The sequence below is a fragment of the Haliotis asinina genome, chromosome 1, assembly GCF_037392515.1.
Source record: "Haliotis asinina isolate JCU_RB_2024 chromosome 1, JCU_Hal_asi_v2, whole genome shotgun sequence".
NCBI lineage: Eukaryota > Metazoa > Mollusca > Gastropoda > Lepetellida > Haliotidae > Haliotis > Haliotis asinina.
This window is the reverse complement of record NC_090280.1, coordinates 3,781,360-3,795,921: the sequence shown is the minus strand read 5'-3', so window position 1 is coordinate 3,795,921 and position 14,562 is coordinate 3,781,360. Positions and strand designations below refer to the sequence as shown.

Genomic DNA, 14,562 nt, shown 5'->3' with positions numbered 1-14,562 from the left:
GTCATGGTACCAGGGACAGAAGGTCTAAGGTCAGACTGTATACCCTGAATAGACGCACTGGTCAGTGGTCAGACATGTCATCTGTCATCTGGACTAACATTTGGTCATAAAAATGAGAGTTGTCTTAGTTTAAAATATATTTCTACAAATTTAAAAATAAATCCAATTTGAACTTATATTTAACAGAACAGATGCCAGACTTGCCTAAAAATTCAAGACTGAAGTTGGAGTATGTTAAATATGGTTTCTTGGTTTTGAGTTCTCCAGGTATATCATATATATGTGAATGCATTACTTTCGGTTATTGCTCAGACTAGATTAAACATTAACAATATCTCATCAAACATTAAAGGGCTTGTAAATATATAGTTCTGTTGCAATGATAAAACATGGTTCTGTTTCACAAAGATGTTCATGATGGTGTGAGACCAATATTAGATCTGAATTTCATTTATAAAATAATATTATATATAATATTACACTAGTATATTATATATGATAAAAATTATGCCACGGCATCCTCCAGATACATGGCCACAGTCACTGAGACAGTCTAGTATACACATGCACTCAAACCCACACCCCCAACCCCACACCCCCAACCCCACACCCCCAAACCCACACCCCCAACCCCGCGCCTCCAACCCACACCCCCAAACCCACACCCCCAACCCCGCGCCCCCAAACCCACACCCCCAAACCCACACCCCCAACCCCGCACCCCCAAACCCACACCCCCAACCCCGCACCCCCAAACCCACACCCCCAACCCCACACCCCCAAACCCACACCCCCAACCCCGTGCCTCCAACCCACACCCCCAACCCACACCCCCAACCCCGCACCCCCAAACCCACACCCCCAACCCCGCACCCCCAAACCCACACCCCCAACCCCACACCCCCAAACCCACACCCCCAACCCCGCGCCCCCAAACCCACACCCCCAAACCCACACCCCCAACCCCGCACCCCCAAACCCACACCCCCAACCCCACACCCCCAAACCCACACCCCCAACCCCGCGCCTCCAACCCACACCCCCAACCCCACACCCCCAACCCCACACCCCCAAACCCACACCCCCAACCCCACACCCCCAACCCCGCACCCCCAAACCCACACCCCCAACCCCGCACCCCCAAACCCACACCCCCAAACCCACACCCCCAAACCCACACCCCCAACCCCACACCCCCAACCCCACACCCCCAAACCCACACCCCCAACCCGCACCCCCAAACCCACACCCCCAACCCCACACCCCCAAACCCACACCCCCAACCCCACACCCCCAAACCCACACCCCCAACCCCGCGCCTCCAACTACCCCTCCAATGAACACCTCCATTCATTGAAAGCCCCCTCTCTTGTTCAGTGCGAATGTTTGATATGTACAGAATGTGAGACCCACTCATTCCCTATCCTACACCAAGATCAGTCTCTGTGATCTATTTACCTACATCTATCTGTAGACAGTAATTACTGGAAGCTGTTCCACAAATACAGTAATTTGGCAGAATCATTTAAGCGGTTTGGAACTTCCTTCATTGCGATTACTTACAGTAAGTAAGTTTATGACAGTGAACTGATGGGAATAGTGAACAAATCTTTTAATCCTGACCATTTGCTGTCGGTTTTTTTCAAACTGGGTACAATGAACTATTGTTGTAACAAACCGAATTTAGTTGACCCTTTGAGTTTGCTTATTGTATATGAAATTCATTTTAAAATTTTCAAACACACATCACTTCTATGTTGTGCAAGATCGGGGTTAGAATTGGCCTTCAGTAACCCATGCTTGTCATAAGGGACAACTAACGTTATTGCGTGGTCAGGCTTGCTGAATTTTTAATACATGTCATTGTGTCCCAGTTGTGTAGATCAATGCTCATGCTGTTGATCACTGGATTGTCTGCTCCAGAGTCCATTATTTTCAGACTCTCGCCACATATCTGGAACATTGCTGTCACATAGTTGGAACATTGCCGCCACATAGCTGGAACATTGCTGCCACATAGCTGGAACATTGCTGCCACATAGCTGGAACATTGCCGTCACATAGTTGGAACATTGCTGCCACATAGCTGGAACATTGCTGCCACATAGCTGGAACATTGCCGCCACATAGCTGGAACATTGCTGCCACAAAGCTGGAACATTGCTGCCACATAGCTGGAACATTGCTGCCACAAAGCTGGAACATTGCTGCCACATAGCTGGAACATTGCTGCCACATAGCTGGAACATTGCTGCCACATAGCTGGAACATTGTTGGGTGCGATAAACGTAACTCAGAAACTAAACTCACTCACTCACTGACTATATGTTATATATTGTCATTGTCACATGCAGCCATTGATAATGATTAGGAAGGATTTACAGGCCAAGCAGAGTGTTGAAGATGCAATGCTATGAACAAGGTGATACATTCTCATGCGCACAATACACACTATTGTGCAGGTATCAAGAGCTGGTAAATATTTTCAGTCTTGCTTGCCTCTATTTCAATTGGCAGAACCATACAAATATAGCTGGGAATTGAGAAATATAACATTACATACTTAGTCAACACCACAAACAAATATTTGTTATCAGATCATTAATAATTGAATTTTGGCTTAAATTTTGTTTTGTTTAGTCTGTTCTCTTCTCATGTGTTTGAAAAAGATAAGGAAACACTTCTTCATGGCGGTGTTACATTATTGAGTCTCAGAATGTACCCTCAATGCATCGGAACGAAGAAACAGACATATGTTCCCTTACTTGTTTCACTAGGCATATATTAGTGAATGAGTCAAAAATGTAGTTCATTCAGTAATCCCCTTGTATTATTGCCTTTCTTCCAGGAGAGTATCTAGCCAAAGGGTACAAGTCGCTAGCTTTGACCTTTCATAGACTTTACCACTTAGAGATCCGAAACATCCAACTACACATGCCCTCTGTTTGATCCAGTGATTGATGCTTTAGTCATATCATCACAATTTTACTCCTTTACTCCCTCGTCTGTGCCTAGAGGGCGCTACAGTAATTAAATCAGCCAATCACTCTGCTTGTGCCCAGAAACCTGCTTTTGATTGATAGTGGTATTCAGGAAACAGGTGTTGTGGGTTGTCTCCTCCTAGGGCAAGGTTAGCAAGCAGCTGGTTATTTTCAGCATGGCAGCGTTTACTTTCAACATTAAACAATGATGAAAAATATTACATTTTTCAAACCGAAGAACATTTTCATTTTGTTAATGTAGTATAAGTGCAATCTTCGGTTGGACATTTATGATTTTCTGAATACATAATTTGCTACATTTGCCTTCTTTAATACATGTATATGTACAGGACAGGTCCTTAAAAACAAACTTTATCTGCCTAAGAGTTTCAATCATACTGCACTCAAAATGTTTAAACTGAAGATAGGCATACATATAAGACATTCATTTATAACAAAGTCCTCTCACAAGAGAACAGACATCTGAACACTCAAGGGCAGGTAACTGTGTATGCTCCATATCAAGGAATCAAAGGAACCATTATAAGCTGTGAAGAATCATGTATGAAAGCCAGGGTGACAGTGATACTACTGCACCCCAACACCTGTGGCTAGGATCCCACTGACCTTTCGGATGGACTACTACAATGGTGAAGTGACCAATCCGAAATGAGGAGTGAGTGATTGGCTGAGTGAGTGAGTGTGTGAGTGAACAAGAGTTTAATGTTTTTGGTTTAGCACCCAGTGACTGTCTTTGCACATGGTGCCCATGTGTGAACTCAGCCAGTGCTGTGATTTAGTCACTGCTGGTTACTCACCCCTAGTCTGCCATGTACACCCTGAAACAACTGTATCCTAGGATGCCCATGCAAGACAAGATTTCCACAGCTTCTGTCAGAGAAAGAAGAAAGTCTCTAGGCTCCTTTCCGTCATATTTCATGGTTATTATTCTGGAATCTGTTTTTCAGTAAAATATACTGGGCAAAGTAAGTTAGGGATATTGGTATTTTTATGTTTGATATCTTATCAGTGTGTCAATAAATAAATATGTTCATTTCAGAGACTGGATGTTAGTGTAACCCGGTGGACTTTTTTGTGTTAGGAGAATTCTTACACAGGGTCCATATAAAACCTACCTACTTCAAAGTCTGGCTTGTGAATAGGCCAGACAATTGCTGATGTAGGGTTGATTTGTTGTTCAAAATCTGAATTCCAGCAGATTTGTCAACACCAAGCACTTGCTTGTAGATTCAACTGACGATCCTAGTTGAGTTTCTTGAGTTTTTCAGATTGATGATCATCCATGCTATCTAATGAGGTATGATCAGTTTACATGCTGGGGTAGAACTTCTTCAGACTGACTACAGCAGTCTGTATACATGTGTTATGATGATCTGTCCAGGACTGACATTTCTCCTGATAGTTACATGGTGCAACATAGATTAATACCGTATTTCCTCTAGTAAATGTCTAAAATAGCAGTCAAGGCTCTAAGAGGAACAGGAAGATGTAGATGCCCAAATCTCTCATACAGTCTGGTCTCTGTTAAAACAGACACCTCTAACACAATCGGAGTCTTTTATACAACCACTTTCTGAAACAGACAACTGGTCTTTAGGATGAAGAGCAGGGAGAAATATCTAACACACACTGTGTGTCTTATGCACTGGTTCTGTAACACACTGGGTCCCTGATATATACACATGGAAAAAAATATCGCAACACCCAGGGTTCTTACTCCCTGTATTGTCATTAATGTCCATATCATAATTATATTTCAATCATTATTTTGACCCTTCAGACGCACCATGCATTGATTTTAGATATTAACATGCCGTGATCAAGATGAGCATCATATGTACCCATCATTAAACAACTATCAAGTTTCAGTAAACTGTTCTTAATAGCTCATTAACTTGGCAAATCAATTGCTTTTAATGTTGTTTAGCAAATATGGAGTTTCCTCAACTTACAACTGCTGATTGAAAATTATTGCGAGGTGGATTGGAATATTGGCGTGCCATTGAGAGTAATGATGGAGATTTGGGTTGTCGTTCATTGACTATCAGTTGATTTGCCAGAAAACATCAGCGAGCCAGTGATGTCAAGGACGGTCAGAGTTCAGGTCAAGAGTGACAACTTTCTCGGAATCACAAGTTATCATCCCTAGCAGTGATGTCTGACAAATACTGGTGGCAGGCTTTTAGAGAATATGCGGTACACTGGGTTGCTATGTGCCTTGTGCAACACACAGCTATGTGTTTTAGACATACTGTAAACACCACAGCATGCTGGAGGCCACACCCACCTGATTAGTGTGATGATATGGGATGAAGCATCAGAACATAGAGTTGACAACTTGATTCAGTAACTGTGACCAGTTATATACGGTGCAGGGTTGTTTCCCTGCAGAACTAGAAGCCAATGATTGTAAGTTAGAATCCCAGATGACCACAATCAGGTTCCTAAGTTTGTCCCCTCTATTTGTGTGGCACGTATCTCAGGCTTGTGCTGTCTTGCCACTTCAGGGAGACATGAATCATGTGACTTAAATACTCCTCGAACCATCACTAGACAAAACTCACTCACTCACACAAGTTGACACTGTGGGATATAAGTGCAATAGTGATCCAAGCAATATTAGACCTGTCTATTTCTTTCATTTCATTTTATGTTATTTTTACAATCAGAAAATCGGATTATGGATTCCTGAGAAGCCAGCTGTGTTCAGGATGTGAGTGACATCAATACCTGGATGTAATGGTCACCTCCTGACATGCTGCAGCAAGGTGCGGGCTTTGTCCATGATGACCCTGATGGTCAAGAGTCATCAATCATGTCTTGTGCTGTCTCAGACAATATCCACCTTGTCTGTCTCAGCATATGTCTCAGACAGTATCCACCTTGTCTGTCTCAGTGTATGTCTCAGACAGTATCCACCATGTCTGTCATTAACATAAGACCTTTATATTCCATCAAACACTACTTTTTTTGTATTTGCTCTTTATTTTAAGGATTGGTAATTAATTAATGAGAGTTGTAGACATTTGTGACATAGATTTCTTCTAAATACTTTCATCCTTGATCAAGCTGCCCACATAAAACTAGCTGAGTTGAAAGTAGTGTTAACCCAATGCATACACTCTACCATTGACAAGTTTCTGAATCAGATCTAACAAAGCAGCATTAAACTTGTAACAGAAGATAAACAGGTGGGGAATGAACCCCAGACATGTGCATCTAGGGCAGGCACAGCAGCCAGTGACCCACCGTTAGACAACAAACCAACTAACCACTTGCATATAGCTGCAAACATACACTTATCTTATTTAGAAATATAGGTCAATGAACATAAAACAGCCTGGAGCTTGAAGCCAAGGTGATCAAGCAGTACATGAAATAAGCCCAAAGCCTCACCAGACATCTAAAACTAGATCTCAAACTTTTACCAGACCATCGAGCTGTTAAAGTGTAAATTTAGACCATCCATCAGAAATCTAGCCAGTTTGGGGCAGTCTGATGGGCATTATGTCATACACTGAGTCTAGACTTGCACAGTCATTCTAGGCTTGAGCTGGTTTAATTTTTTACATATTCAGTGGGGTCCAGGAGACAAACACGCAGGTACAATTATCAAGCTTTAAAAGATGCTGGGGGTTTTAGGGAACTGCAAGAGGGAGCTCATCCCCAGTGCCGGGGATCATCGGGATCAATGTCTGAGGGTCATTATCGGTGGTCCAAATCCTCTGATGATCATGTGGGCTGGCCAGGTACATCAGGGGTCGATAGCATCAGCTATCAATACTCTATAATTAAAGGGATACACACTTTCATCTTGATCTGTACATTGATGTGGTGGAGATAATAGCATTGTGTTCATAGCAGTGCTGTATAACTTTCAGAATCACTCACTCACTCACAGAATTACATATGGTAAAAGACTGAAATCATATTTGATGAAAGTTAAGTAGCAATACCACAGAATTATGAATTTGCATATATATACACGTTATCCTCGGTGGAGGCATCTACGTGCGGTCTGGAGATGGGCACATTTGAGTAGTGTCCTTGGACAAGATACTTAGGTCCACATTGTCTCTGTTCACACAGCTGGAAGTGTGTTAGTTTATTGTGCCTAACCTGCAGCATACTCTCTGTACCCCTCTGATTAGTGTTAGTAAGTGTAGTCCCAAATAGAACATATGTTACATTTGACCACTTATATGGCATGGTGTAATCATAGCTTTCGGACGCGGGAGCCATGCCAATTTACACTTATCTGAGGGGTACACAAAACCCACAGTCTAGACTACCAGTTGTCCAACTTCATATTTGTGGAAGTCTCAGTAGCTGAGCAGGTTAGGCGGTTGACTTTGTGTGCTGGTGATTAGGTGCCTAACTATCAGGGTGTGGGACTACACTCAAAAAAGTATTAGAATCTGTACTGTTACAAACTGTTTGGAATAAAGTAGAACCTGTCATTCATGCATGCTCTTCATATTTTAAGAAATAAACATTCTGTACAAAGTTTGCTAGAGAACCACTTTATCTCCACAATAATGTTATGTGCTCAGTTCAATAAACATAATTATTTTCAGACATCCAATATTCCTGTGAAGAAAGTACACCAAAGTAGGCTGGTGGAGGTGAGAGGAGATGAAAGTAAGTAATTATAAACCTATATTCTCTAGGGTCTGTGAGTGAGACTACAAGTTCTTTCTTGCTAGACTGTTGACAAATAGAGTTTGATATAGTACCTTTCCCCTCCGATGGGCTACTGTGATGTAATGATTACTTCAACCCAATCAAAGAACAAGATTAAATCATTCTTTTCTTATTCCCTGAACAACAAAGAAACCTTGAACAAAAGCCCTTACTTAATTAGATGATTCAAATTTTACCATCAATCTAACGTCCATTCCACAAAGACCCCCCATCAAAATCAGATTTCAAAGTTGAAATATGTATAAAATGATATTTGACTTGATGCTAGATGAAACAGTAGTTTTCTCAGAATCATGAACGAACTTCACATCAAAGACATATTTTGACAAACAGACGCCAATAAAACTAAATTGAGCAAAAACTGTTGAAAGACTCTGCTTCCCATCTCCATCAACATATGCTGATGCTGGTTCATCCCCATGTCACAGTTGCTGATAGCTGTCAATTATTGCAGATCAGTGGTCAGGGGAATAGCAGCAGGTCATTTATTACGGTCAATCAGTGTAGGTATTGACAGTAATGGGATATGACACAATGGGCCCCGGAACTTGTAAAGGACTTGAAACAAGCACCAGTTGAAAGTTTAATCTTTGAAGATCAGTTAGTTATTTGGTAACAGTTTTTAAATTTACAAAGTTATTACATTTTGACAGATATTTTTTACATTTATATTTTATTTTTTGCCTGTTTGATTTTGTGTATTATCCTTTGTTGGAGCTTAGAACTAATATTTTCTTTTCTTTACAGACAAGCTTCAAAATAGAAAATGTAGAAAAAAATGTGACAAAATTAGAAGGATTTTTGTGTATTCCAGACTCATATTGTAAACATCACTTGAAATTTTAGAAGTATTGTAGTTATTATAACCCAAATGTAAGACATTTTGACTTCTTACTAAACTTATTAGTAATTAACTTGCTGAAAAGCAAGAAATTTCTGACCAGTAGTTAAATTTTCATGTACAAACAAAACCTGTTTTGTTCTATTTTTACAATAATATATGTTTCATTCTTTATAAAAATATTTTAGCTTTTTACAAGCATGGTGTTCTGATAATTTTTTTAAACATCTGGAATATGTGCATTAAATGTGATTTGAGAATAATATACCTTAAATTCAGAATGACATCCTGACATCAACGTGAGTGTTAAGGCGTGTTTGTTACAACAGTATAACCATTCTATTTACAAATTTAACTTTCCAATTTTGAGGGTCAGCAGATTCTGTGTTTAAAAGGAATAAATCCATGCATGTCCTGATACTTCTGTGCACAAATGCATGTCATATATCTACATTTATGTAACTACGCAGACAGTGAAGTTGTTTCATTACATCAGAGTCCAGCAGTTCCCATCGCTGAACTTGACACAGACTCATGATTAACGGAAAGGGTTTAACATGGTGTTTCCCATCACACAGTAAGTGAGCGAGTATTGCTTTATCCCACTTTTAGCAATCTTCAAACCAAGTGTCATGGGAGTAGACACATTAGGCATGTGGAAAATCGGCCGTCAGTGTGGCCAATGAAAATTTGACTCGCTAGCCTTGACACAAGACCAGTGTCTGAATACACCTTTCTGGTGTGTACATGTCTATATATACATGTAGGTCCTTGACACGACAAGAAAAGTGTCTGAATACACCTTTCTGGTTTGTACATGTCTATATATATACATGTAGGTCCTGAGGTAGGTCCTTGACACGACAAGAAAAGTGTCTGAATACACCTTTCTGGTGTGTACATGTCTATATATATACATGTAGGTCCTGAGGTAGGTCCTTGACACGACAAGAAAAGTGTCTGAATACACCTTTCTGGTGTGTACATGTCTATATGAGTGTGGATACATGTAGGTCCTGAGGTAGGTCCTTGACACAACAAGACCAGTGTTTGAAAACACCTATCTGGCGTGTACATGTTTATATGAATGTAGATACACATATATCCTTTGGTGCTTGTATATTTCCAGATTGATTATTATCACACAAATGTCAGAATGCACTTGAGCCTGTAGATTAAATTCTTGTTGGCATGGGGGTATCAGAAAAGCTGGTTTCTGACACTTGGGATATCAATGCAAGTACCTGCATCAACAGTGACCCAAACAGCATAACTGGTGAATGAATGAATGAATGAATGAATGAATGAATGAATGAATGAATGAATGAATGAATGAATGAATGAATGAAGTGTTGGTGATCTCCTTTCACTTTGTAGTTGGCATGTGGATACAAAGAAACACTGACATCGATATACTTTATGACCTTCTTAAAATACAATGTACAGTACTTCAACAAAACATTCACAATCCTTAAGTAACACATTTTCAATACTCAAATTAAACGTTTACAGCTCTTACACAAAAATGACATCCAACTGGATAATGCTTGAAAAAAGTTTCAAATTTGTTTCATTTCTTTGATGTCTTTAATCAAAGCTTAGTTCTTTGTGAGATTGTAACACACAGTAAATAAGTGACTCGTTCATCCGGACATGCAGCCTGTTATATTGCTGTGTTGTGGGAGGCAGCTTGTGATCGGGAGTTGGAGGGGAGGAAGATGTCTTTATCCTTTTGTTGAAGTTCAGTGAAATCTATTGGTCAATTTGCCATAGAAAATCGTTATCTTTTATTCCTGACATTAGAGAACTGCTGTGGAAGCCGAGGACCTCCATCAGGGGGTCTCCATCAGGGGGTCTCCATCAATATTGCTAGACTAACAGCTAGTCTCTGAAATGAACATATTTTACAGAAAAAAACGTTCATAGTGAAAAAAAAATAATATAATGAAATGGAGCCCTGGGACTTTCTTCATTTTCGGAAGCTATGGAAATCTAGACTTGCCACATTTTCTAGACTTGCGTGGGCTTGCTTGGATATATATACTTCAGGGTCTGTACGACAGATTACAGTATTGCTAAAAGTATCATGAAACTAAACTGACTCACTCACTCTTAGCTGTTGTAGATATTCATGATATAATCAGCTGTGGTCAAGCTAGACATGTTGAATGTTGTGTGGACTTTGTGGAAGATGCAGTCTCAATTTTTTGCCTGTTTTGTAATAAGTACTGTAGTTACAAGAACAACATGATTACATGTCAGTGTGGTAATGCATGGCAAATATCATGGCTCTGGTTGAGATTCTATACTTCTGAGACTACCACCGCAAAATGTACTCCCACTTTACACCATCTGAGTGCTGGAGGTGACTGACTGACTGATAACAAGTGAATATGTAGGATGTGATAGTGGTTTCAATAACTCCATCAGTAATTGACAAGCATATGTAAACCAACTGACTTCATTCAGGGACAGTATCCATTTCACATAAATATTGTCAGTCTGGGGAGTGTTTTTGATGCTGATACTATGGAAACAGACAACAGTGTTTTGCCATCCTATCACACTGACAGGCTTGCCTAATTAATCCTGACACGCAACTGTAAACAAACAACAGCGATATGGATAACAACTGATTGGTGTTATCCACACAAACATTTTCATCTGTAGGAGGGATTTAAAAAAAATAATGAATCTCTCGACCTAAGAATGGAGAAGAGAAACACATGTGAAAAATATCCTGGACCTAAATAAATCGTTGTAAATACAATCTATGTTTGGTTTTTTTTTTAAGGATTGCAGATTACATTTGGTTATTTGCAGGACAATTGCAAGTAAACCTGTTTATCAAACAATGTTCTGGACTTACAACAGAGGAATGTGGACATGGTAGAATAGTACCAGAGAAATTTTGTTTGCTTTATATATTTGTTTCTTGATCGGCTTATTCAGGGAACTGAAGCAAGGCAATGAGTAGGATCAGATAAGATCAGATAAGATCAGATAAGATATGAAATTTATTGCATTGTACATTGCATATACTGCAGATATAAACACTTTTCATACAAAGATATACAGATACATTGCACATATAAATGTTGCACATTATAACAATTTTATTTATTTTTATCTTAAACAATTAATATTTGAAAACATGAAGTACAATAATATGGAAACAATATGGGAAGTGAGGAGACTAGGCCATAGATGAAATATATTTAAAATTGTAAATAAACGGTTCATGGATCTGTCACTCAGATATCTGAAACAAAGAAGGGAATGCACACATACAAACTTAATTACTACTCACCAAACAAGGAAATTATCAAGTCTGGTAGTTTTAGTGGCACCTATATGCAGCTGAATCAACACGGAAACACACGACTGTTATGGACAACAACTTTTGCTAAGTGTGACTGCAGACAAGTGATTAAAGATGTGTATGCAGTGACAAGCAACAACAACAGCAACAACAACAGCAACAACAACAACAGGTAATTGGTGAAAAGTAATTGGACGAAGTGAGGTGGAAAGATAGAACAACAAATACCATGAGTCATAGAGCCCATATACTAGAAAAACTTGCTTGTCAAAAACATGCTTTTGAAATTCCAAAAGTACAAATGTGAATTCTGTTTTTGTTGACGTAGGATTTAAATTAAATAAATCTTCAAATCAGGACTCCAAAATCTCAAATCCTGGTACAGAAAGGTCTTGAAAAGGTTAATTTGGCAATTTCTTTATATCACAGAGAACAGATTCGCACTGAAGTATATGGCTCTATGAAATATACACAGTTGATATTTCTGTCAGATCTCATCTGATCAAAACTGTGAAAATGTTATCTTTGAAACCCAGCAGATACACTTTTCAACAGTTGTAGTCTTCTGGCCGAAACAATATGCCACTGACCTTTATGCGTGTAGGTAGTGATCTCCCAGAAGGATGAAGTTGGGCTTGGGAGGAGCATCACTCAAGGCCTTCACAGACACTTGGAGCAAATAATTGTTTATGTACAAGTACAAGCAGATAGGGGACAGGTAGTATTGTCTTTTGTGTGTGATCAACACTACATATTTTTCCTGATGTATGGAACATACATGGTTGAACTTGAACTCCAAATTAAGTATTTTGAGATTTTTAAGAAACACTTCTGAATGTTCATAATTTGGGTTCTTTTTAAGTTAAACATTCTCATTAGAGAGCATGTATGAAGGTAAAGTTCTGAAGTGAACAGTTCTCTTGAGCCAATGATAAGTTGTCTGGATAATAGTATTGTTGGCTAAAAGGTAAACATGATTCTGTAATTGACATGTTTACCTCAATAGATGACACTTTCTAATGACACTCTCTACACATGAAGCAAACGCAGATCCAAGGATTACGAACCACCGTTTTGTTTTCTTTTACAATGCATGGCCTGTCTACAGATGTCATGCATTGTCCTGTGTATTTACCTTCCATTGCATAACATTACACACACTGTAATCCAGCAGAACTTAGAGTAGGTTCCACCGAATGAAATCCTCCATCTGACAAGTGGAATTAAGTCTTTGATAAACCCAAGTCTGCAGCTCGCTGTTTGGGAAAACACCCAATACATGATAGAGAGGTTGAAAAAAGGATTACATCGGTCTGAGGTGTGTTTTATTGACTAATATGGGAATCTGATAGCATTGAAATTTCAGAGGAAGTGTCTAGTGGTGCAGAGACCAGCTGAAGTTATGCAACAGGGACAATGGCCAAGGGCTGACCACACAAATTGATGTTTGGCCGTTACTGAGGGTGAAAGAGTTCGAGAGAGCTAATTGTACCTGGGGCTGTGTGGGAGGGTTTTAATCTGAAATCTGATTCTGTGATGGCATTGTGGAAGTGCACAGGGAGGTTCTGGTGGGAGGAATTGGCAATTTGGTCAGTCAACTTTTGTAAAGTTCTGGCCCAAGGGAAGGACATTAGAGTGGTTATATTTGACTTCAGTAGGCCAGAGACCGGTGGGATTCCAGGGCTGAAATCTGATATGGTTTTACAGGGAACACTTGTATTTGAAATAGTTTTACTTGAATTGAATTGGTGTCTTTGTACAAATTAAAAGATTTAGTTTGAATGAGAAGTGTGAATAGTTGATCCTCAGGAATTATGTCATTACCAGTTTCTGAAATGGAAGTGTAGTGGCAGCTTCATGATACTGATAAGATCTGCAATACTTTAGGGAGTGCTCCTGCTTTATTTACAAATGTCCAAATGGTGATGTGATCCATGATATGTCCTTTAGAAATGATGATAGTGATGATGATGATGAGGAGGAGGATAATGATGACGATGACATCAGGGTTTACCATCATATTAAAGATAATACACTTACTAACCATTCATACATGGTTCTACTTATGCTGATGTTGGATATTTAGTGAGTAAAATCTCACAGTGTTGGCCAGTTCAGCTTCTGAGAAGGTATATACCACCAATGGATGGCAATATCTGTATCCGTGGTGTCTCCTCCAGATATCCCAACATTCCCCATAGTTAGTCTGTATTAAGTCAGTGGGCTTGGTTTAGGAAATACCAGTGATGTGAACCAGCAATGTCTTATCTCTCTTCAGGAAATCATTTCATTAAAATTTCCAAGATAGCCTGATATACCAAAGAGGTAATGTGTTGACAACTCCCTGGGTTGTCGACAACTTGCCTCTCAATGTAACAATGCTAGCTATCAGCACTCCTTTGATGTACATTATTATTAACATACTCAGTACAAGCTCTCAGAACAAGTGGGGTTCAAACTCAAACTGTTGACTCATGCAAGTTCAGAGGGACCCCTGGCATTTTCAGTATTTTGTGGACTGCTGTCCCAACATACATTTCTCATCAGAAAGATTTCATTTGTTAGTTTGTTGTTGCATGCTGAACTCAGCAATATTCCAGCTATATGATGGTAGTCTGTATGTAACCGAGTGTGAATCAGACAATCCAGTGATCCACAGCCTGAATATTGATCTACAGTACTGAGGTACAATG

General features: G+C 39.7%; 1 protein-coding gene across 1 annotated transcript; it reads left to right on the top strand.

Annotated features, from left to right (window-relative positions):
* Positions 1-507: 507 nt before the first annotated feature.
* LOC137254665 (uncharacterized) lies at positions 508-1,449 on the top strand. Its single transcript, XM_067792580.1, has one exon. The coding sequence runs from the start codon at positions 508-510 to the stop codon at positions 1,447-1,449; it is 942 nt and encodes a 313-aa protein (XP_067648681.1).
* The last annotated feature ends 13,113 nt before the right edge of the window (positions 1,450-14,562 follow it).